This window comes from Cetorhinus maximus, chromosome 18, assembly GCF_964194155.1.
Source record: "Cetorhinus maximus chromosome 18, sCetMax3.hap1.1, whole genome shotgun sequence".
Taxonomy (NCBI): Eukaryota; Metazoa; Chordata; class Chondrichthyes; order Lamniformes; family Cetorhinidae; genus Cetorhinus; species Cetorhinus maximus.
The window spans coordinates 15,956,010-15,980,214 of record NC_135896.1 but is presented as its reverse complement, the minus strand read 5'-3'; the positions used below and the strand labels follow the sequence as shown (position 1 = coordinate 15,980,214).

General features: G+C 44.1%; 1 protein-coding gene and 1 non-coding gene across 11 annotated transcripts in view; one reads left to right on the top strand and one right to left on the bottom strand.

Annotated features, from left to right (window-relative positions):
• Positions 1-24,205, bottom strand: part of ccdc85ca (coiled-coil domain containing 85C, a) — a 204,837-nt gene that overhangs the window by 53,210 nt on the left and 127,422 nt on the right. For 4 of the 10 annotated variants that reach the window (XM_078562138.1, XM_078562141.1, XM_078562139.1 and 1 more), the window contains exons 3-4: positions 6,577-6,615; positions 3,910-3,987 (exon numbers count right to left, since the gene is read on the bottom strand). The exons of 5 other annotated variants lie outside the window; for them this stretch is intronic. In XM_078562138.1, coding sequence (XP_078418264.1) covers positions 3,910-3,987; positions 6,577-6,615 — 117 coding nt within the window. The remainder of the gene's footprint in view (positions 1-3,909; positions 3,988-6,576; positions 6,616-24,205) is intronic. One more of the 10 variants, XM_078562140.1, reaches the window with a different exon arrangement.
• Positions 407-525, top strand: LOC144693573 (5S ribosomal RNA). Its single transcript, XR_013579562.1, has one exon. It is a non-coding gene; the product is annotated as a 5S ribosomal RNA (ribosomal RNA).

The window sequence follows — 24,205 nt, the reverse complement described above, 5'->3', positions numbered from 1 at the left end:
AGTCTCAGAATGTTCAGGACCAATATCTTTAACCCTTACCAACAGAAATGATATTTGCACTTGAGTACAGAACAGGCTCGAGGAGCTGAATGGGCCACTCACTCCTGTTCCCCTGTTCCAATGGGAGCATAGCTGGTTTCAAAATGCTAAATAAATATGCAAAATAAATGCTTAAAATTCAAAACCTGCTTTGATTCCTCTTGAAAATAAATCTCGCATCTGCAGCAGCCTCAATCCTCAGTCGTTTCTAAGTTCACTTATGCTGCTACAAACTGTATTTTTATATACTTTAGGATTTTTCCCCTACAATAAAAGTGATCAAGTGTTAGGTATAACTGCAGCTTAACTTAAAAACTGCCTACCGGCAACTTCATCTCCACGTATCACAAAGTCTACACAGTTCTGGGCCTACGGCCATACTAGTCTGAAAACGCCCGATCTCGTCTGATCTCGGAAGCTAAGCAGACTCAGGCCTGGTTAGTACTTGGATGGGAGACCGCCTGGGAATACCAGGTGCAGTAGTTGTGGATTCTGGGTCGATTGAAATTTTCAAGGAGGAGACGGTGAATTTTTATTAAGCTAATGGTGTTGAGGGATCTGGAACAAAGGTGGGTAAATTTGGAGCAAAGGGACAGATCAGCCGTGACTGGGTGACCGCTTTGCAGAACACCTTCAGTCTGTCCGCAAGCATGACCCAGACCTCCCTGTCGCTTGCCATTTCAACACTCCACCCTGCTCTCATGCCCACATGTCCGTCCTTGGCCTGCTGCATTGATCCAGTGAAGCCCAACACAAACTGGAGGAACAGCACCTCATCTTCTGACTAGGCACTTTACAGCCTTCCGGGCTTAACATTGAGTTCAACAACTTCAGATCATGAACTCTCTCCTCCACCCCCACCCCCTTTCCGATCCCCCTTTTTTTCAATAATTTATAATTTTTTAAATATATTTTTCTTTTCCCTCTTATTTTTAAATTCATTTCGATCTATCGTTTTATCTCCACCTTTTAGCCCTTTTCAATCCCTTCCCCACACCCCACCCCCACTAGGGCACTTACTTGTCCTGCTTTCTACCCTTAATGTCACCATTAGCACATTCCTTAGATAATATCACCACCGTCAACACCCCTTTGTCCTTTTGTCTATGACATCTTTGGCAATCTCTTCTTTGCCTCCACCTATCACTGGCCCTCTATCCAGCTCTGCCTGTCCCACCCCCCTCAACCAGCTTATATTTCACCTCATTTCTATATTTCCTTAGTTCTGATGAAGAGTCGTACGGACTCGAAACGTTAACTATATTCCTCTCCGCAGATGCTGTCAGACCTGCTGAGTTTTTCCAGCTATTTTTGTTTCAGATTTCCAGCATCGGCAGTATTTTGCTTTTATATCAGCCATGATCTAGTTGAATGGCAGAAACAGACTTGAGGAGCTAAATGGGCTACTCCTGTTCTCATTCCTATATGTCTATATGTAAGAGGAATTTCCTCATCCCATCTCTGTTGACAAGATGGCGGCTCCCATCTAAACTCTCTTGCAAGTCAACCGTCTCATTTCACACTGACCAACAGGGGGAAGCAGTGACTGGACCTTTCTTAATGGGAGGGAGTGAAATTCTTTTAACATTAAGAATCAGTAGGAGAGTCAAACTGATTCTTTGCAGCCTGTTCAATGGGAGCAGGTCACACGCCCAGCCTCTCAGTCAGATGATTGTATCGATATGAATGAGTGGAGGAGGGGAGGATGGGAGAAAGGATGGCGTGAATAGGAGGAAATAGCTGCTTGGTATTTGAGATCAGACCATGTTTCCACAAATAATGCAGGAGACACAGGGGAGAAGACAGCGGAACAGTGACATGTAATAAAATGCATCATCTCGTACTGACAAAAAAAAGCAACAGAACAGAAAGTTACTGCACAGCCTGCAGAGAATGCACAGCCTCTAAACCTTCCAGGGCACTCCTCTTGGCAGAACGTGCTGTGAATTCCTTACATTGGTAACGTTCTGCCGCTTCTTCGGATCCTAGTTTTGTGATTGTTGCTGTTGCATTTTGTACTGTTTGTCCAGCACCTTAATGCAAGGGCTGCATTCCTGTGTGTTATGGGTACAGCAGCCTCCTCAGCATGCAGCTGTTGGACTGACATTTTGGATGTTATGGGCACAGCAGGGCTCCAGACTGCTGCCCTGAAACTCTGTGTAAAATGAAACATCAGACCACTTGAAAACTGGCAACCCTGGCTTATCCCGAGGCAGACAGATAAAACGGGCAAGGCATACCAGCAGTGCCAGAAGGACGCGGTTTCAACATTTAAAACTCCGTCAAATACTTTTTACAAATTGACACACAATCAAAAACGCAGCTTTTGTGTTTTCTCTTCATGTCACAGTTAGCTTTTCATTTTGGTGATTTACTCTGCCAATTTCTGACATTAAAAACGTGAATGGAAGAGGCTAGTTGCTGTAATTGAGGATCCACTCATCCCTGGGGCCTGGATTCAATCTCAGATCCAACTGATCAGCCGAAGGTTTCCTCTCTTAAGTGCCTGCACGAGTCCAAATAAGGGTGCACAGTTGCTGAAAAGCACAAAAAACAAACTGCCTAACACAATAAGAGAGATAATGTACAAAGCAGGTGCAGAAACCTGTTCTGGTTTGGTAGAAATGACCACTAAAAGACTGAGGTGGGTAATAAAGATGAGTGACTGATTTTCAATAAAATGCCTCACAAAGCTGCTCTACGATTATCACCTAGGGCCTTCCTCCTTACTGTGTGATTCTTTTATCAAAAGGGAAGTGTGCAGTACCATAAAACCTCTCTCAGCAATGGTGGTTCAAAGTCTCCGTGGTACTTTTACCTTTATGCTTCTGCTCTTTCTACATCCTATTTCTGCTCTTCCTACATCCTATGTCCCTTTCTCTTCTAACCTCAAAATCGAAAGCCAGTCTCTGGATATACCCTGGGGTCCTCTTTAGTACAGACACATACTGATGTAAATAGACCTGTCTTTCTTCTCCCAATGCCTGAATCATAGACCCAGGTTTTAATGGGTCTACGACTGTGCTGGTTAATGGAATTGGCCTTGTTTAAGCCATGAAGTACAACTAAAGGAAGAATCTACAGTTACAGATTCTCCTGTATCGCCATGTTTTCTTATGTCAATGGCGCTGCAAAAAATGCAAGTTGTTGGGTCAAAAACACTTGAAAAGAAGGAAAACTTGTGAGTGCAAAGCTGTAGGATTGAGAATAGCCCGTTCTTAGACAGATTGAAGCTCTTCGTTATGGAAACAACAATGAAGGTGCAATCTTTTAGAAGAGTCAATAGGACTTACTACCCAGCATTAATGTCCAATGTTGGTCTACAGTAGAGATTTGAGCTTGAGTCTAGCCTGTTCGACCTTTAGCTGAAAGTCTTAGATAGACACTTAGCAGCAAACTAAAAAGTGTTCCACTGCCCAAAATGTCTTTATTGGTCCAGCATTTGTAGAAGCTCATCAACTTGCTTAAGGGTTTCCTAACCAAGTTCTTGAAAAGAAATTTACACGGGTAGAATTTCTCTGTTGTTTTGCCTGGAGTCCTGTGGTGATGCATGGAATGCATTTCAATCGAGAGCGCAAAGATGCAGAGCCAGTGATTGGCACTCACTATCACCCCCACCAAATATGCACATAGATTTTCAGCAAAATTCAACCAACCAAAACAGAACAGCCCAGAGTGCTGGTAGGTTTCCTGCTGCTTCTCCACTCAAGACCATCTAACCCATTAAAGCTCTGGCCTGTAGGATTATCTGGAGTACAGAACCCATCTCCCAGTGACAGACTTAACCTCCCCCCACCAACAAAGAGAGCTTCCACAAGTCATTCAGGCCAGCTGGTCAGCCATCAATCACCCAACACTAACAAGCCTCACCTTGATCGCATATGAAGGTTTGACAGATCTCCCCGAGTTTAAACTGGAAAGGTGCGAGCTGTGCTCTGGAGAACAGTCCTTGAAAGAAATCAGGAAAAGTTAAAGGTGAAAGCTGGAGAACGTGTGAAGAAATGCAACAGAAAACGATCATTAAAAAGTAAAAGGGAAGTGGAAAATATCCAAAGACATTTGTGAAAGACTGGAAATGATAAGAGCAAACAGCAAACTTGCTAAAGCGCCAGTAATTCTTTAAAAGGAGCTTGAGTTTGTTCAAATTTCATAATTCATGAGCTTCCCCACCCCACCCCCTTGCTGTACATAATCCTTCATGTAACTACATCCTGTCCCCTGCTGAGGTGTTGAACACAACCAACCTTCACACCTGTCCCAACCTAATAATTTTGAGGGGAAGAGAGAAGAAAGGTACATAAAAACAGCTAACACATCCGATCTCAGGATTAAATGCATGAAAATAAACTGAGAAGCACCTCCATTCATTGTTGGTCTATTTTTGTTGTACATTGTTTCAGCAAATTCTCTCCTCTCGTGAAGGTGCTGACTCTTGCTGTGGTACATGGCGTTGTCACCTTTGACCCAGTCCACACAGGTATGGGGCATAGGATGATTAACTGTTGTTGGTTAGGAAACAATAAGCATTTGATTGACAGCACACAGGTTGATGCTTCTGACCAAACAGTGATGTTTGTCTGTGTGCCCCAGTGAAAGATTACATATCTGCTCCTGATGTTCAGTGTTTACCAGCTTCCTTGGCTGCCTCCTGGATCTACCAGGAACTGAATAGATTGGGTCTGTTTTCTATAGAGAAGAGAAGGCTGAGGGGTGACCTCTCGATGCAAGATAATGAAGTGGTTTGATAGAGCAGATGTAGAGAAAAATTTTCCACTTGTGAGGGCGGCCAAAACTAGAGATATCATAGATATGATAGTCACTAATAAATTCAATTAGGGAATTGAGGAGGAATTTCTTAAGCTGGGGAGCAGTAAGAATATGGAACTCACTACCACAGGAAGTAGTTGAGGCAAATAGGATAGGTGCAAATATGCAGAAGTTAGATAAGCACATGAAGGAAAATAGGATAGAAGGATATGTTGATAGGGTTAGGTGAAGAGGGGTGGAAGGGGGCTTATGTGGAGCTTAAATGCCAGCAGAGACCAATTAGGCTGAAAGCCTGTTTCTGTGATATAAATTCTATTAATTCTCTCTGAAAATCTGTTTTTTAAGTTCTTTTGAATATCTGAAAGGCTGTTCCTTGAACATTTCTCCTCATTATTGCAGATCATAGAATAAGAAGGTCATTTGGCCCTTCACAACTCTTTGAAACAGCTATCCCCACAACCCTGGGAACTTGCCGTTCCATATCTAATTCCCTTTTGAAAGTTCCGTTTCCACTACTCTTTCGGGCACTACATTCCTGACCTTAGTAACTTGCTCAAGTGTAGTGCCCTTGGACTAAAACACTTGAACAATAGAGTTTCATGTTAGTCCTATTGAACCAGCTGAGTATGGTGATAAAGAGCTTTGGAAGTGTGTGCTAACAACGATACTGGAGCTCCCAAACCTTATACCTCTCCCACAAAATCCTACACTGCCCAGTTTCAAAACAAACAAACTAGCCAGTTTACCCTGAAACAGCTTAGTTGAAAGCCAAATTTACAGCCACCACAGCAGTACAGACTTCACAGTTATCAGGTATCCTCCAGTCCCTCACACACACAGCACCATTTTTCACACGTGACGCCTGACAAGAGGGCTATTCTTCATGCGGGGCATCAAACCCAATCCTGACCTTCACCCCTCCCCGCGAGATGTTCACCTATGCACTTCCCAGTAGGGGTCCTGGTTAACAGGCAATGGCAACTTCTAGCTGGTCCTTCCTTCCCTGCTCCAAGGGCCCCCACTTGACTGTCACCCTTAACCCAAATGGCTGAGATCAGTTAATCCAGCATCAGAGAGATAAAGAATCAAACCTGTGGCCCCCCCCTGGTCCATACAGCAGTGTCCACGGCATTCGGATTACTTGCTAATTATTTACCATGGGTAGCCCACATGGAAATAACATTTTTTTTAAAATACACACAGACACTAAGGAACAAGCAGTGCAAAAGCAGTAATGCCGAAATTCAGGAATGCCCCTTCTATCCATTCCGTGATCAATATTACTCATGGGCTTACAATCAAAGGGCTTTTAGCATTTTGGCCCTTGACAAATAGAGATATATAGATGAAATTAAATAGCATAGAATAATAAACCAAATGCTTTTAAATAACTATTACTGTTTGGAGGGAACAAGAGGAGACATATATATGAAAAAAGTAGCATTCCGTTCTGGAGTAAGAACAGAAAATGCTGGCAGTATCTGTGCAGAAAGAAAAATAATTAATATTTCAAGGCAATGGCTTTTTGTCAGAACTGGAATGCAACTGCCCAACATGTCAAGCATTTTCTGTTTTTATTTCAGAGTTCCAGCATCTGCAGTATTTTGCTTTTGTTTCAGTTCTGGAGGTTTCTCTGGCGTGATAGATCCCTCGCACCAGGTTGTGTACGAAAAGAAGCAAAAGAAGAAAGTGTCACCACATCAAACACCATCAGCCACGCACCACCATCACAAAACATGCCTCCCAGAATGCCCGAGGGCATAGATGTACCTGTGCGAAATTTCTTGGCGAATTATTCCGTCCTGCAAGCTAAGAAGGGTACAAAGAGAAATTGTTTGGTCCTTTTGTCGGGAAACAGTCATCCTTACCTTCAGATAAGAGAATGCAAGCATTGAAATCAATGTGTGTACCCCCACCGCCAAAAAATGTGCAGTGCACTGGTGTGAGGTTGGCGGTAGGAAGGATCGGAATCTAGTCTGGGACCTGGATACACCAGGCTCCCAGCATTCAGCTGCAGTTTCTGGGAGGGGCTTGTGAGGGCGAAGCCTCCTCCCTTGGGGAAAAGGGTGGGAAGTGGGGGGAGGTGGTGACTCCTAACATTGGGAGTTGCTGCTTCTCCCAACCCTCACTGAGAGGCAACGTAGGGCCCACAGCGGTGCACCAGGTACAATCACCACATGCCAACCAAGTGAGGCCCTGCAACCCCAAAGAGGAACAGCATTATTTTGTAAAATTAAATTTAAGCCCACCACCACCCCTGCCCAACCCCCCACCCAACACCCTTACCAAGATGGGTTGTTGGGTGTAGGTTGTGTTTATGCTGTCTGCCCTCTTTACAACAGTGAGGACACTAGGTGCACTTACTGGTGGTCCAGACTTTTGACATTGCACTACAAAGTGGGGAGCTCTAGAAAGTCCACCAAGATGTGCAGCAGAGGATCCTGCAGAACACTTCTTACAACTGGCTATATCTCCGGGCAGATTTTTGGGTTCAATTCTTTTTGAACTCGTTAAAATTTCCATCAAACCAAACAGTATTTCAGTAGCAGTCATTACGAGGCCATATAAATACACAAAAACACATGCACACACATACACGCATTCTTCTTTCTATCTGAAGGTGATGGCCGTTTGCTGGGATTCTCTGCAAATGGATGCCCATTTCCTTCAAAGAGGAAGACAAAAGTTGCATTCCCACTAAAATACAGAAGTTTCCTGGTCCTTTTACAATAATTGACAAAGGAATCAGAGGAAAGACAAGGAGATTTTTTTTTAAACACAGCAAGTTATGGCAATCCGGAATGCTTGCCTGAAAATGTAGTGGAAGCAAATTCAATAGTATCTTTCAAAATTGGATAAATACTTGAAAAGGAAAAGTTTGCGGGGTTATGGGGAAAAAGCAGGGGGAGTGGGATAATTGGATAGCTTTGTCAAAGAACTGGCAGAGGCACAATGGGCTGAATGGCCTCCTGTACTGTATGATTCTATGACCATCCTTGTTGACCCACACTATGGAACCCCCACTTTAAGCCTCTTTCCTTGCTCCTCTCTTCAATTGCGCTTTCAGTCACCTCTCCTGATATCCTATTACTACTCAGCATTCCTGGTTCTCCTCTGTACAGTGCCATGTGGTGTTTCTTACATTAAATGTGCTGTATAAACGCAAGTGTTACGGTCATAGAAATAAAATTACTATATTTGTGCCATAGAAAGTCAATCCTGAAAACAAAGTTGATACAATATGATTGTGGGGACCAACAGAGAGCGCTCAAGCTCAGTTGACTGCCAGGGTTCAAAATGGCAACAAACAGCCGTAAACAGGTTTCAGCCACTGACATCCCAGCAATGATATCAATTATCCTTTTTTTAAAAATGTTAGAGTTCAGTACCACAGAATACAAGGAAATTTCAGAAAGACTGATTTTACCATTTTCCATGGGCTCCTCTCTGCGCAAATGGTAGAATACTAAATTTAAACTGCATTTCTTCACTTTAGTTGAAGATCAGTCATCTCAGCTCCAGGACACCACAGCAGGAGGTCCTCAGGGTAGTGTCCTCGGCCCAACCACCTTCAGCTGCTTCATCAATGACCTTCCTTCCATCATAAGTTCAGAAGTTCGCTGATGACTGCACAATGTTCAGCACCATTCGCGACTCCTCAGGCACTGAAGCATTCTATGTCCAAATGCAGCAAGACCTTGACAATGTCCAGGCTTGGGCTGACAAGTGGCAAGTAACATTCGCACCACACAAGTGTCAGGCAATGACCGTATCCAACAAGAGAGAACCTAACCATCGCCCCTTGATGTTCAATGGCATTACCATCACTGAATCCCCCACTATCAACATCATGTGGGTTACCATTGACCAGAAACTTAACTGGACTAGCCATATAAATACTGTGGCTACAAGAACAGGTCAGAGGCTAGGAATAGTGCGACGAGTAACCCACCTCCTAACTCCCAAAAGCATGTCCACCATCTACAAGGCACAAGTCAGGAGTGTGATGGAATACTCCCCACTTGCCTGGATGAGTGCAGCTCCAACAACACTCAAGAAGCGTGACACAGTCCAGGACAAAGCAGCCCACCTGATTGGCACCACGTCCACAAACATTCACTCCCTCCACAACCGACACACAGTAGCAGCAGTGCGTACCATCTACAAGATGCACTGCAGGAATTCATCAAGACTCTTTCGACAGCACCTTCCAAACCCACAACCACTACCATCTAGAAGGGCAAGGGCAGCAGATAGATGGGAACACCACGACCTAGAAGTCCCCCTCCAAGTCACTCACCATCCTGACTTGGAAACATATTGCTGTTCCTTCACTGTCTCTGGGTCAAAATCCTGGAACTCCCTTCCGAACAGCACTGTGGGTGTACCTACACCACATGGACTGCAGCAGTTCAAGAAGGCAGCTCACCACCACCTTCTCAAGGGCAACTAGGGATGGGCAATAAATTCTGGCCCAGCCAGCGAAGGCACATCCCATGAATGAATAAAAAAAAAGTTACATTGGGTAGACATGATAGTGAGGAGATAATGGAGCCTTCAGAGGACATAATCTAGGCTGGCACTCCCAAGCCCATCCTTTGTGTCAGATGTTAAACCAAGTCCACCCTCTCGGGTGGGCTTGAATGATCCCACTGCAGAAAGAGCAGTAGAGTTTGCCCCAGTGCCCTGGACAATATTTATCCTTCAACCAGCACCACTAATCCAGATTACGTAGTCTTTATCACATTGCTGTTTGTGGAACTTGCTGCACTCAAAATGGATTTCCTACATTGCAATAGTGGTTACACTTCAACCTTATATTCTATTAAAAAGTTTATATCAGTGCACTCTTTCTATCTACGAGACCTTACTTCTGGTTGTCATGTTTTGTTACACTTTTGCGTTAACTTCTTCCTGTCATATATTCTGATAATGGGGTCTGCTTATGCCTAGTGTAATGACACCCTCCTACCACCGGCAGCAATGCAGTTCCCCACTATTGCAGCTCACACCTCCTCAGATTAAACAGCAGAGAAACTCCTATGTCCCAAGCAATTCCACTTAGCCGCTGTTGTAAATTTTGCTATGACACTATAAGTAATATTATAAAATCAATGTATTAGAGAAAAATCAAAATAGAATGTATGTCTTGACTGGATCATGAGGGTGGGGTCTGGTAAAATCATTCCAGGCCTCAGCTTAGTCTCAACACCCTGGGGAAATTTTAACCTGTTTCGCTTGGCAAGAAAAAGATGCCAGCAGATCAGCAGCCTATTCTATACTTTGACTGAACTTCTATTGCACTGACAATATCACACTTTTGTTAAAAAGTGATAAAAGCTAAAATGCCACCACACACCTCACTGCCCACTCCATGGGTAATGCCACGTGGGATCGGCTAGTGTTGATGTACAAAACATGAGTTAGAGGAGAAGTGTCACTGAACTGTGATTCCTGAGGAAGCCTTAGTTTTACTGTGAAGGCTCAAGGCTGCACTGTTGGTGACTGGGGAACATCATCTGTAGCAGACCCTCAATACACTTCACCTAGAATTCCTGCGATGCAGCTTGCCTCGCTGTTGAGATTGATTCTATGTAAAACAAAAACTAGGTGTCAGGTCTGACGCACGCGCATCAACAGCAGAAGAAAGTACTAGGTTCAACACATGTGCAGAAATGAGAAAAGAATGTTCAGGGCCCAACATGCATTGAAGCACAAATCCAGGACAAGACACGTCCCGGGAAGGCCTGACCCGGGACAAAGTCCCAGATTATGGGACGATCCCAGAAAATCCAGGACAGTTGGTCACCTTGGTACTGGGGGAGCATGAGAATATTTCAGAGAGGATTCTCATATATTTATAGGGATAATATAGAGATTTGTAGAAAAATCCAGCACATATGGGGAACAATTGATCAAAAAAGTTTTCCAAGATCATTTACTGAATGACAATCCCTCTGGCTCATTAGGTGTTAAAAACTAAAACTAAATTCTTTTAAATGTTTAAGGTCTCCAGTAACATTTATAGAATTCAGAGAATTACGCAGCACAGATGTCCATTTGGCCCATTGCACCTGTGCTGGCTCTTTAAGAGAGTTATCCAATTAATCCCACTTCCCTGCCCTTTCCCCATGTCCCAGTAACTCTAGCTTTTTCCCAAGTATTTATCCAATTCCCTTTTGAAAGTGTCATGAAAAGCGGATTACTGCCACAAATTCCTTACGGGCATATTGAACTTTTTAAAGAAGACGTGTGTGTTTTTTGAGAAATACAAGCAAGCACACTGAGCAAAAGATGGCTGATAACGTAAAGTGACCACTTTTTTGAAAATTCCTATGTGGATTATACTAACAGACCTGTCCTGAGAGAATAGGGAATGTCACACTAAAAAGGTGTCATGGCCTCCTTCAAGCAGAGACATTGGAAGACAGATAGGAAAGATGCAAAAGATTGAACTTTTATCTCCTGTGGTTGCGGAGACAAAGACTAATTACCATGTCACAGCAGCCATTGAAAATCCACCTCCTGCTGATTTATAGCTCAATGTGTAAAATGTTTGGAGATGAAGGGAAACAGACTCTGGTTACACGACATGGGGCCATAACCTCCAACTAGCGTTGGAAAGTGTTGGCCCACAGAAATTAGAAGAAATAAATGCATACTTACCTGGTCTTGAAAACTGCGTTGCCACTTCCGATTGCTGGAGCTGCTTGGGGCCTGCATCAAAAGACTCTTCACAGGCCCCTGCAAAGTCCAGATCCAGCATATTCAAGAAGGCCATGCCCCCTTTATTACAGCACATGCTGCCGTGGAGCAGGTAAGTTTAAAGGGCCAGAGAAACTGATAGGCCAGGGGAAGGTGAGTGTCTAAGGTAAGTGCATAGGAATTGGGGGTTGGGAGTGTCCAGAGGTCAGGTGGGGGGTTAGTTGTGTCCAGAGGTTAGAGTCGGGGTTGGGTGTTTCCAGAGATTGGGGGGGGTGGGGGGGTGGGTTGAGTGTGTCCAGAGGTCAGGGGGTGGGTCCAGAGTTTGGGGGGGTGTGTCCAGAGGTCTGGGGGGTGGGGTGACCAAGGTCTGGGGGAAGGGGAGGGGTGTTCAGAGGTCAGGGTTGGGGATTTCCTGAGATCGGAGTGTGGGGGGGGATTGGGGGCCTTACCCAGAAGTTAGAAGAGGTTTTAATTCTTCTGACGTTTTCTGGGTAACTGCTGGTATTACCCTGACGGAACCATTGAAGTTTGCGATTTAAATCGCATTTTCAGATGGTTCCCAGCGCAGCGCAATTGTCCAGAGGGCAAACCCTTGCCCAGGAACTTGGCAGAGGGATTCCCCAGTGCACCTTTGGGGTACCCCCCAAATCCAACGCTGGGGAACGCAGAAGTTACGGGCCATGGCTTTTTTCCTTTACAGGAATACACATGGTAAAATGGGCTAAAAAGCTAGCTGCGGAGCAGTGCAGTGCAGTGTGTGCTGGTGTGTGTGACAGCAAGACCAACTAGTCACCCCTACAGTTGCAGGCAAAGTCTCTTTCTCTCTCTCTGTTGCTAGAAGTAAGACTCAGCAGAAGCCACAATCAAAAAGAAATAGGACAGCTTCTTCAGCTAACCTGCAGAAGCAAGTGTCTCCAAACCAACTGCTAAGCTGCCAGAGTCAGCTCTGCCAGAATCACCCAACTTAACGGCCGCAACGTATCACCATCTATGCCTTGCGGACAAGCCAAAAACTGATTCGTATATATTTTTTAAACTTTTATTTGAATTCAACTTCTCATTTCTGATCTGTGTGCCTGTGTGTTGCATTTTTATTATTTTTCTCAGGTTTTAGCAACTAATAAACTTACCCTTTCTTTGACTCAAGAAAGCCTAGTTAAGTTGGCTCCTTTTAAAAAATAAATACATTTGGACTGGGAAAAGGTACCCATGGGGGAAGGAATCCCTTTTAAATTAACCTTATCGTGACCAACAGAGAGGCTTGAATAGAGAAAAGGAGCCAGCTGATTCTTCCTCACCCAGAGCATAACAAAATTGGGGTCCCGTTTGGGAAGTTTACAAATTGGGGGACCTCGCCTAGGGATGGGTCGTAACAAAAGTTATCATCCAATCTGCTTCTGCTGCATTTCACATCGTAACAAATCACCATGTTAAAAAAAATTCTCCTCATCTCACCTCTGGTTCTTTTGTTAGATCTGCTTTTTCAATCTACGGGGATATGATGGTATAGCGGTACTATCACTGGACTAGGCCGAGGCTAATGCTCTGAGGGAACTGGTTCAAATCCCACCGCAGCAGCTGGTGGAATTTGAATTCAATTAATACATTTGAAAAAATAAAGCTACTCTCAGTAATGGTGACCATGAAACTATCATTAATTGTCATAAAAACCCATCTGGTCCACTAGTGCCCTTGAGGGAATGAAATCTGCCGTCCTTACCTGGTCTAGACTACATGTGCCTACTGACCCACAATATGTGGTTGACTCCTAACTGCCCTCTGAAATGGTTGAGCAAGCTTTTCAGTTCAAGGGCAAATAGGGATGGGCAACAAATGTTGGCCTTGCCAGCGACACCCACATCCCACAAAAGAATAAAGGAAAAACATCACGAGAAGGTAAAAGCAGTAACTTTTTCCTGACTGGCTCTTGTCCTTATTGATGAAAACCTCCTCCTCCTCACTCCCCAATGTAACACTCCTCCACAGGAAATGACATCGCACTTTGGACGGTAACCAATAGGGCCTCACTGCTGAGTCTGCATTCCCCTTTCACAAACAAAAAGCCATTCACTTAACTGGAAGCTTTTCTCTTATTGTAACTTTTTTTTAAAAAAGGCCATCCATTGTGCATGGCAGCATTACAAAACTGGCACATTCATGGTCATCTTAATGTTGGGGTACCTAAATATTTGCCCACAATTAACATCAGCCTTTCTAAAATCAAAATGAAGGATTGATGCATTCTTAAATTAGAAAGTAAACTGTCTCCGTGACAGTGAATGATATTTTCAGTCAGCAAACTCTCTCCTCCTGATGAGAAGTGACAGCTCATGTCCTGAATATTATTAAATATACAATGAATGGACTGTTTATGGTGGCACTGATTAGACCACAGCACTGAATTTGGTTAAAAAGGATATTGTTCAATCCCTGGTGACATTGCGGTCAGACACTACAATAATTAAAGACCAGACGGACACAGTCAGATAATGAGCGTGTATACAATAGGGACTTTCATCAGTTAACCATTCATTGAAAGTTTTTTTTTTGCTGCTGGGTAACACATCTCAGAGATAAACCCACCAACATTGTTTTTTTTAAAAAAAGACGGGTAACTGTCCCTCTGTGAAACAGAGGCTGCCCAGGTAGGCTTTGTGCTTAACCCCCTTGGCAAACTGCACTTTTTAAAATGCCTGCTTTGTTCGCTTAAGGACAAAGAGTCAAAGCGGCATTGGCTGCAACCTGATCCAGAGGGCCTGAGTGCTGAGCAGTTTCGGAGAGCATTAAAGCGTCGTCATGGCAACAGCTTAGCACGGAGCAAAAAAGAATGTAGAACTGTAAACATCCAACTTGCAAGATTTACTTCTAAGATACTCAGTCACAAGTTAGGTACCGGAGGCATTGTTTTGCACCATAAACAGAGGCACAGTTAACTGGAGCCTAACTAGAGGCCATCAAGATAAGAGATTCAGCAAAAAATCTCCCAGGGAACTCTGAAGAAACTTTGTTACCTAAAGAATAGTGAGAACATGGAACTCACTAGCACAGGGGGTAGCTGAAGCAAATAGTACAGATGCATTTGAGAGTAAACTAGACAAGCATATGAAGGAGAAGGGAACAGATTATTACAATGGTAGACTTAGATAAGAAAAGATGGCAGGAGGCTTGAATGGAGCATAAAAACTGGCATGAACTGATTGGGTCGATTGGCCAGTTGCTGTGCCGCCGTATATCCTATGTATTTTATGTAATTTGTTGTTCAGTACAGAATTTGAGTACTGCTATAAAACGACATATTGTCAAAGCTTTTCATCTTGACAATTTTCGTCAGGACAATCTGCAAGAATACCAAATGTGAAGGGACAACAATTTATACTGCATGAGGAGGGAGTGCTGATTGGTTGGCAAGTGGACTCTGATTGGTAGAGGCATTGTCATGGCGAATGCACCAGTTAACTGATGGCTGACAGTTAACTGCCAAGCTTTGTTTTCATTCAAAGCAGACAGGTTGACTGATTTGTCAAGGCACTGCCCTGGGGAATGAACCAGATAATGGCTGTAATTTATGTAACTTCCATTTATATAGCCTTTTACATAGTAAAATGTCCATAGGTGCTTCATAGGAGTAAGGTCAAATAAAATGTGACCCCCATTAAGAGATATTGGAGTAAGTTTTAAGGGGCATCTTAAAAGAAGAGAGAAAAGTAAAGAGGTGGAGCGGTTGAGAGAGGGAATTCCAGACCTTAAGACAGAGACAGTGGAAGGCACAGCTGCCAATGGTGATGCGTTGAAAATTGAGGATGCGCAAGAGGCCAGAATTGGAACAGCACAGAAATCTCAGAAGGCTGTAGGGCTGGAGGAGGTTACAGAGATAGGGAGGAGTTGAAGCCATAGAGAGATTTGTAAACAAGGGTGAAAATCTTAAAAATCATGGCATTGCCAGACCGGGAGCCAACATAGGTCAACGAAATGGGTGAATGGGATGTAGTGCGGGCTGGGCTACAGGCAGAGTTTTGAACGAGCTCAATACAGGATATTATTGGCACAATCCTGGAGTGGGAGAGGGCTGAAACCAAAATCTCACCTGGGAAAACTGGTGCACTTGTTGGAAGGGCATGGGGAAAGTGAGTAGAATTGTAATGATTGAAAACGTACATGTATCCCAACAGGGCCCTTGGCTCAAAATTAGGTATACTTTCTCCTTAGTCTCGAATTTGGAAAGTGAAGTCCAAGTTTATCTTCAAAAATTTCAGGGTAGCAACCCCAATAATATGATAGCTTTTAATCACATTTCCCAATGTTAAATGACTGTCAGAGGGTACAGAATTTTCTCCCCCTTCCCCGCCCTCTTTCCACTCTACAGTACTTTGAAATTTACCAGTTTGTCACAATGACCTCTGGATCACTAACTATTCAAACAGCAGCTGGCACAGCTGGAATCAGCAATGAGAGCATCTGGCCTGACAATGAATGAGTGAATCCAACTTGACCAGGTGCAAAGCCGGTGACTAAAACGACTGCCTGTGGTCATGGCCAGATGTGATCATTACAGAAACTGTTTCACCGTGTGTGGCAAACTTGCCATTATCCAAAAGCAAGGGGCAAAGCTCCGAGAGATTTGAAAAGCCACAAGCGCCAGGCTTCATTTCTGAAACTAATGGGATTGCAGCAGCTGTCTGAGGGCTGCAAACATTGTGGAATTCTGGGAAAGGGTTAGAGAGGTCACAGAACAGTGTTCACAGGCTGATTAAGTTGGGATTGGAGCGAAGGTGGTGAGGAGCAGTTACAAAAGAGTTTTACTGCCCCAGACTAATGAGAAGATTTGACTGCGGCAGTTTATCTCAATGATTTGGTACATGTCTCAATCGTACAGTGCTTTTCAGGAAATTGTCTGCTTGAGGAGAGCATTAGTTGGTTTCTGGCCTCACCCCAGGCCTCTGATTCCATGTATTGTGACAATTATTGCAGAGTCTTTGAGAATAGAAGATCGTCTGGGTGGACGGGTCTGCAGCTGGACACTGTTGTAAAGGGAGGAAAGGAGGGGGAATCTCCTCCTAAGATTAAACCCCCCTCACATCTGCCCTTATCTCCCCACCCCCATCACCCAATAGTCTAATAAAGAGGGTTCACAGGACATGGGCATCACTGACGAGACCAGCATTTATTGCCTATCCCCAACTGCCCTTGAGAAGGTGGTGGTGAGCTGCCTTCTTGAACTACGGCAGTCCCATGTGGCTCAGATACATCCACAGTGCTGTTAGGAAGGGAGTTCCAGGATTTTGACCCAGCGACAGTGAAAGAAGAGCGATATAGTTCCATGTCAGGATGGTGTGTGAACTGGTGGGGAAGGTGCAAGTGGTGGTGTTCTCATGCATCTGCCAGGCTTATTCTTTTAGGTGATAGAGGTTGTGGGTTCGGGAGGTGCTGTTGAAGGAGCATTGGCAAATTGTTGCAGTGCATCTTGTAGATGGTACACACTGCTGTCACTGTGGTGGAGCAAGTGAATGTTTAAGGTGGTGGATGGGGTGCCAGTCAAGGATGGCGTCAAGCTTCTTGAGTGTTATTGGAGCTGCACTGATCCAGGCAAGTGTGAAGTATTCCATCAAAGTCCTGAGTTGTGCCTTGTAGATGGTGGACAGGGAACTAACTGTGTTCTGAGAAAACCAGAACAGAACACCAGTGAGAGAGGGAAATTCAAATAGCAAAGTTGCCCAGGGGTTTTCTTGTACCTACTAGCAGTTGGTCTAAGAACAGCACTAGGACAGGTCAGGAAATAAGATGCGGGCCACATTCTATAATTTGTGGCACAGAGAGTCCGGAGGAAGGGAAGTTAAAATGTTCAAATAATTTTCAAAAATTATACTTAATTTAGCACCAGAAATTCACACAGAAACATACTTGCTGGAGAACTTGTCCTAACATTAGTCAAGCATGGCCTTTGGCAACCATGGACTCTGGCAGACCAGGAAGGTTCTAGGGAGCTTGGCACATGCAAATTGACTGCTAGATTGCCTGCATTACAGCAGTGACTATACTACAAGAGTACTTCATTGGCTGTACAGTGCCTTGGGATGTCCTGAGGTTGTCATTGGTGTTCTTTGCTTTTCAAGTTCTTTTCAGTCATTGAGTATATTCAAGACCGAGATTGCTAGATTTTTGGATACTAAAGATATTAAGGCTTATGGAGAGTGTGGGAAGGTGGAATTGAGGTAGGAGATCAGCCATGATGCTCCTGCGGTTGAGTTAAGATTATTCCTACTCCTTGTGTTAGAGGTAGATTGATTCGCTTGCCTAACAAGGATCTAAGGTTATTGGGGTTAGATGCAATGTGGAAATTGAAACACAAGAAGCTCAGCCATGATATTATTGAATGGTGGAGCAGGTTCGAGGGACCGAATGGTCTACTCCTGTTCCTATTTCTTATGTTCTTAGTGATCTAATGAGTAGTTATTGATCCGAACACCGCTTTGGCAATGTTTTGGAAATCCAGGACACGCTTTGAAATAGCGGGCAATAAGATTCTGATTTAAGGTGTGATTATTGGGATCTCAGGCCAAAAAAAAACACCTCGTAGTTGCCAGGTAAGGACATGATTGGTCAGCTCTAAGATAACCTTATGGTTGCAAACCTTCACTGTCTAGAATCGCACACTAACAGGGGCCAGTCAGGCCAGAAGCAAACACTGAGATAACGATGATGAGAATATGGCCTGAGTCACCCGCTGCTTTCAGGAATTTGGAGAATAAACTTCTAAAATCACAAAGCACAGCAAACAAACAAACATATAAAAACGTAATGTGAAACAGGCTAAGTGGAGGATTTCAAAAGTAATTTGGAAAAATTGCTGAGCCTTCACAGGTTTCCTTCAAACCATTATAAACTTCAACAGTTGAATAAGTGGAGTTCCAGTGTATGTTAGGGACAGGATGCCCTGAGGCAGACTGCAGATGGAGAGTTACAGGTGAGACAGCTGATAGAGACCTGTAAAGGGACTGTTAATGAGGAATCCTTCAAGCAGTGGATTAATCTCATGAGGTAAATTCCGCAGACTCAACTTCCTGGTGATAATTGTTGTATTTGACAGGTGCTAAAGAAGCTATCTGAGCCACAGCTCTGAAACTGAGCAACGACCATTAGGCCAATGACCAAAAGTTTAAAAAAACGTGGACTGAATGGCACCTGACATTTGGGACAGCAGTCTCACTGAGCTCAGTTCAATTTGTCTTAGGAAATTTTGCAGCTCCTGTTAAATGCCATTTCATTATTGAGGATTCAGATCCAAAGCTTGGTTTTTAAACATTAAAAATGTTGACCATGTTACTTGTTCACTGGCTCCAAATCAAAAGGTTATGGGTTCACGTCCCACTCCAGAGGCTTCACTCCGTTGTAAACCACAGGTCTCTGGGTTTCCTGAACCTCTGGAAACTCAACAGCTTAAAGAAGATGGGGAGCTGAATCCATCTTTTAAGGTAAGGGCCCTTCCCCATGCCCAAGCCCCCATAGGTTCTCTCTCATTTCCCCAATCGACCTAACTGTTCTTGTAGGCTTCAGGCCTGTGAAGCAGGCTTCCTGTCTGAAAGACCTCCAGCTGCTTGTGGGCAGGAGCCCCAGTCAATGGCTCCCTAGGCAGTTAAATTCAGCCGGACATACAGGAAACTCCTTCTTCCAGATTTCCTGACCTCACAAACACATCTCCCAGCCCATAGATCTTGCCTCCAGGTTAAAAACCAGGCCAGGTATTCTGCCATTCACCATCAAGGTTCACACATAAATAGTGGCCACCTCGGTAAGCTGCTAACTCATGGAGCTGCGCCCAGTGAGGGAGTCGATGCTGACAGGAGAGGGGTAAAAATAAAGCACATAGCTATATGTAATTAGGAGAAAGATGGGGTCACAGATTTTTCTGCTTCCAGTACTGAAGTGACTAAGGTGGTACTCCATTTGATTAAACGTGTATCTGCATACGCCACAACCTGGAGTCAGCATTATGAGCATGTCCGAGAGTGGGTTGATGGAACTGCCGCCGTGTGTCAGCAACAACGTAGTTACAGCCACAAAGCATGAGGTCAGGCACAGAAATTCAGGCCTATGTGGGTGGTAGTAGCATGTCTGATGCAACACAGTACAATTTACTTTAGTTTGACAGTTACAAATTTTCTGTCCAGTATTCCTCTCGTCAAAACTGTCAGGGAAATACTTTCGTTCACATGGATCTGCTGAATTACTAACTTGGATGTTACCTCGGCTACTTCAAGGAAAGTCGTATTCCCTGAATTGCTGACTACAATGTTTTACCTGTTCCCAAGTTGTCTGTAGCATGTACCCAGGGTATATGTGCATCTTCAAGCAGCTTAACACCATTCTGGACAAAACAGTCCGATGTGATTGGCAGCTCATTCACCACCTTAAACATTCACTCCCTCCCTCCACCACTGGCGCACAGTGGCAGCAGGGTGTACCAGCGCTACAGCAACTCGCCAAGGTTCCTTAAACAGCACCTTTATCAAACCTACGACCTCTACCATCCTAGAAAGACAAGGGTATCAGACGCATGGGAACACCATCATCTTTTCTTCGTTTATTCTTTTATAGTATGTAAGCGTTGTTGGCAAAGCCAGCATATGTTGCCCAACACCAATTGCCTTTGAAATGATTGGCTTGCCAGGCCATTTCAGAGGGCAGTTAAGTGTCAACCACATTCCTGTGAATCTGGAGTCACTGAAGCAGGCCGTGTCCATATACAGCAAGGCCTGAACAAAATTCAGGTTTGGCCTGATAAGTGGCAAGTAACATTCATGCCACACAAGTGCCAGGCAATGATCATCTCCAACAAGAGAGAATTTAACCATCTCCCCTTGCAATTCAATGGTGTTATGGATAGGAGGGGGTTAATTTAAACAGCACTAATTTCTCCTCTCACCACCATCTGTAAACAGAAAGGTGTTTTGATCTGTTTCCCTCTTTATAAGTGGCGGCATATTTCCCAACCCCTCAGTTTTGGTGCAATCCAATTTTCTATTAATAACCCCACAGCAAATTCAAAATAGGATGAACTCAAAAGTTATATGCACACAATTAAAATGTGAAAAGAGGTTTTGCAACATCCACCTCACATTCAGATAGTAAAGAGAAGGGTAAAGAAAATAAAGATTTACAGTACGAAAACCACAGGGGAAAGAAATATTCTTTCACGTGGGCTCCAGAGCCCCTCAAAGTCCCTCCACCACTGATGAAAAGTGGCAGGAGTTTGTACCATTTATAAGACGTAGTGCAGAAACTCACCAAGACTCTTTAGATAGCACCTTCCAAACCCATGACCGCTTCCATCTAGAAGAACAAGGGCAGCAGATACATGGGAACACCACCACCTGCAAGTTCCCCTCCATGTCATACACCATCCTGACTTTGAACCATATCGCTGTTACACCAGCTGCCATGGTGGGATTTGAACGCAGAGCATTGGCCTGGACTTCTGGATTATTAACCCAGTGGCATTACCACCATGCCACTATCTCCACACATGCAAGGTCCCTGTGCGTTCCCCTCCAAGCCACACACCGTTCTGGCTTGGAATTAGATTGCTGTTCCTTCACTGTCGCTGGATCAAAATCCTGGAACTCCCTCCCTAACAGCACTGTGGGTGTACCTACACCACATGGACTGCAGTGGTTCAAGAAGATAGCTCACCACCACCTTCTCAAGGGCAATTAGGAATGGGCAATAAAAATGCTGGCCTCGCCAGCGACACCCACATTCTGTGGAACAATGTTAAAATAAAGTAGGTCAGACCAGGTAGGAAAGCAGATTTCCTCCCCTAAAGGACATTAGTGAGCCAAGTGGGTTTTTACAACAATCAATGATAGTTTCATGGTTACCAATATGGAGACTCGCTTTAAATTCCAGATTTTATTAATTGAATTTTAATTCCACCAGCTGCTGTGGTGGGATTTGAACCCATGTCCCCAGAGCATTAGCCTGGATGTCTGAATTACTAGGCCAGTGGCATAGCCACCATGCCACTGTCTCTCTACGTGCAAGCTCCATGTGAGCTCCCCTCCAAGACACACACTGTCCTGACTTGGAATTAGATCGCTGTTCCTTCAATGTCACTGGATCAAAATCCTGGAACTCCCTCCCTAACAGCACTGTGGGTGTACCTACATCACAGGGACTGCAGCGGTTCAAGGTGGTGCCTGACCACACCTTTCCAAAGGACGTTAGGTCAGTAAATGCTGGCCTAGCCAGTGACGCTCATAACCAGGGGATGAATATTTAACAAAACACTTACATCCTGTGCTATTTGCAGGCCTCTATCCAATCTTAGTTCTCGCACAAGCCTACATGCTTCCATACGTTAAATGTAGACGTAGCTCTCTTCACTTATCGTGATAAATTAAACACTCAAACTTATCATCCAGCACCTGGGACTAGGTGGTGCAATTTGGCACTAAATTGAAAATATTGTTCAGGCAGGACACAGCGTGACAGAAACGTGACCCTGGTGCGAGATGATCTAAGATTGGGCTGAAACACGTTGTTCTGACAGACTGCTGCAGTAGTTTTGTGTGAGGGACCCCCTGCCAATGTCACCATTGGTTACACAGTGCTGGGAATAGAATTCTACGATTCTATAATAGTTCTTATCTCCGCATTATATTAAAAAAAAATGATACAGAGGCACTGGAGTGCAAGAAAGATTTGCAAGGATGATGCCAGAACGGAGAGGATTTACTTAAAAGAAAGAATGAACAGGCTGGCCTCTTTTCTCTACAAAAGTGAAGGCTGAGGGGTGACCTAATAGAGGTCTTTAATTATGAGGGGATTTGACCCCAGGGTAGGGTATAACTAAGCTACGCCCCACTTGTGGGGGTGACTAAACTAAAGGCCATAAATATAGAATGGTCGCTAATAAATCCAATAGGACGTTCAGGAGAAACTTCTTTCCCCAAAGAGTGGGACTTGCTACCTCCAGGATTAGTTAAATCGAATAGCATAGATTGATTGAAGTGGAAATTAGATAAGCACATGAGGGAGAAAGGAATAGAAGGATATGCTGATAGGTTAGATGAAGAGGGTTGGAAGAAGGCTTGTACAGAGCATAAACACTAGCACAAACCAGTCGGGCCGAATGGCCTGTTTCTGTGCTGCAAATGTTATGTAATTCTATGGAATGATAGCCCCACATGCCCCTTGCCAATATCGATACCCTCCCAGCAACAACTTCTTCTCACCTCCAAAGAAAAAAAATTCTTTATGTCCTGCTGCGTACACAGAACACACAGAAACAACTGGGAAAATCCGGAAATCGGATGACAAAACCGTCACCGATTCCCGTGAGCCCCTCATGTACTCCTTAGGACTTGGCTACCCCAGTTTAAAAATCTACGGAGTAGCTGGGGTGAGGGGTTAACTCAGTAAACACCCGAACTGGGAATGTCTGTTGCTAACAGCGTTCCCCATTGCCAGCCTTCACCCCAAACCGTGTCATGTGCAAGATTCACAGCATCAGGTCCAATTTTATAAAGTGCTTATAGGTCAAAGACATCCATTGCCTTGACATAAGGACACAAAAAGGTTAAATAAATGAGAAGCATTCATGACTAACTGAGAAAAGATCAAGGCAGACCCTTCCATGCATCATTTGATCTGCTCTATCGTCACGGAGCCACACAGCACAGACAGAAGTCATCGGCTCACTGTGCCTGGAGCTTTTTGAAAAAGCTATCCAATTAGTCCATAGCTCTACAAATTTCCCCGTTTGAAGCTTATATCCAATTCCCATTTGAAAGTTACTACTGAACCTGTGCCCGCCATCGTTTAGGCAGTGTATTTCAGATCAGAACAACTTGCTGTGTATAAAACACTCTCATTTCCTCTCTGGATTTTTTTGCCAATTATCTTAAATCTGGGTCTTTTGCTGAGCACCCTGCTGTTTGTACACTCTATCTGGCATATTTAGTTGTCTTAGCAAACTTATTCCCAGCAATTACCCAAGTTGTTGCATTTAAAACAGCAATTGTTTATTTTCATTTGTAGCCTAGTCATCTAAATTCACCTTTTTGTCCAGATGGTTTCAAAGCTTGAATTCATCGCCTCAAATAAGGCAATTTTTTTTCCTTGGAAAGGAAAGATTATCTGGGCTGTGGGGAAAGAGCAGGGTGGGCGGGTAGAAGATGGTGTGGTGGTGGGACCATTTGGCTGGCTCTTTCAATGAGCCAGCAAAGCCATGATGGGGTGAAAGGCTGCAGGAGTTCCTCAGAGTAGTGTCTTATTCCTAACCATTTTCATCGATGACCTCCCCTCCATCAGAAGTGGGGATGTTTGCTGATTGCACAATGTTCAATACCATTTGCAACTCTTCAGTTATTGAAGCAGTTCCTGCCCATATGCAGCAAGATCTGGACAACATTTGGGCTTGGGTTGATAAGTGGCGAATAACATTCACATCACACAAGTACCAGGTAATGAACATTTCCAACAAGAGAGAACATAACCACCCCCCCCTTGACATTCAATGGCATTATCATCGCTGAATCACCCGCTATCAACAACCTAGGGTTACCATTGACCAGAAACTTAACTTGGCCATCCATATAAGTACTGTGGCTATAAGAGCAGGCCAAAGGCTCGAAATTCTGTGTGACTAACTCATCTCTTGACTCCCATAGCCTGTCCACCATCTACAAGGCACAAG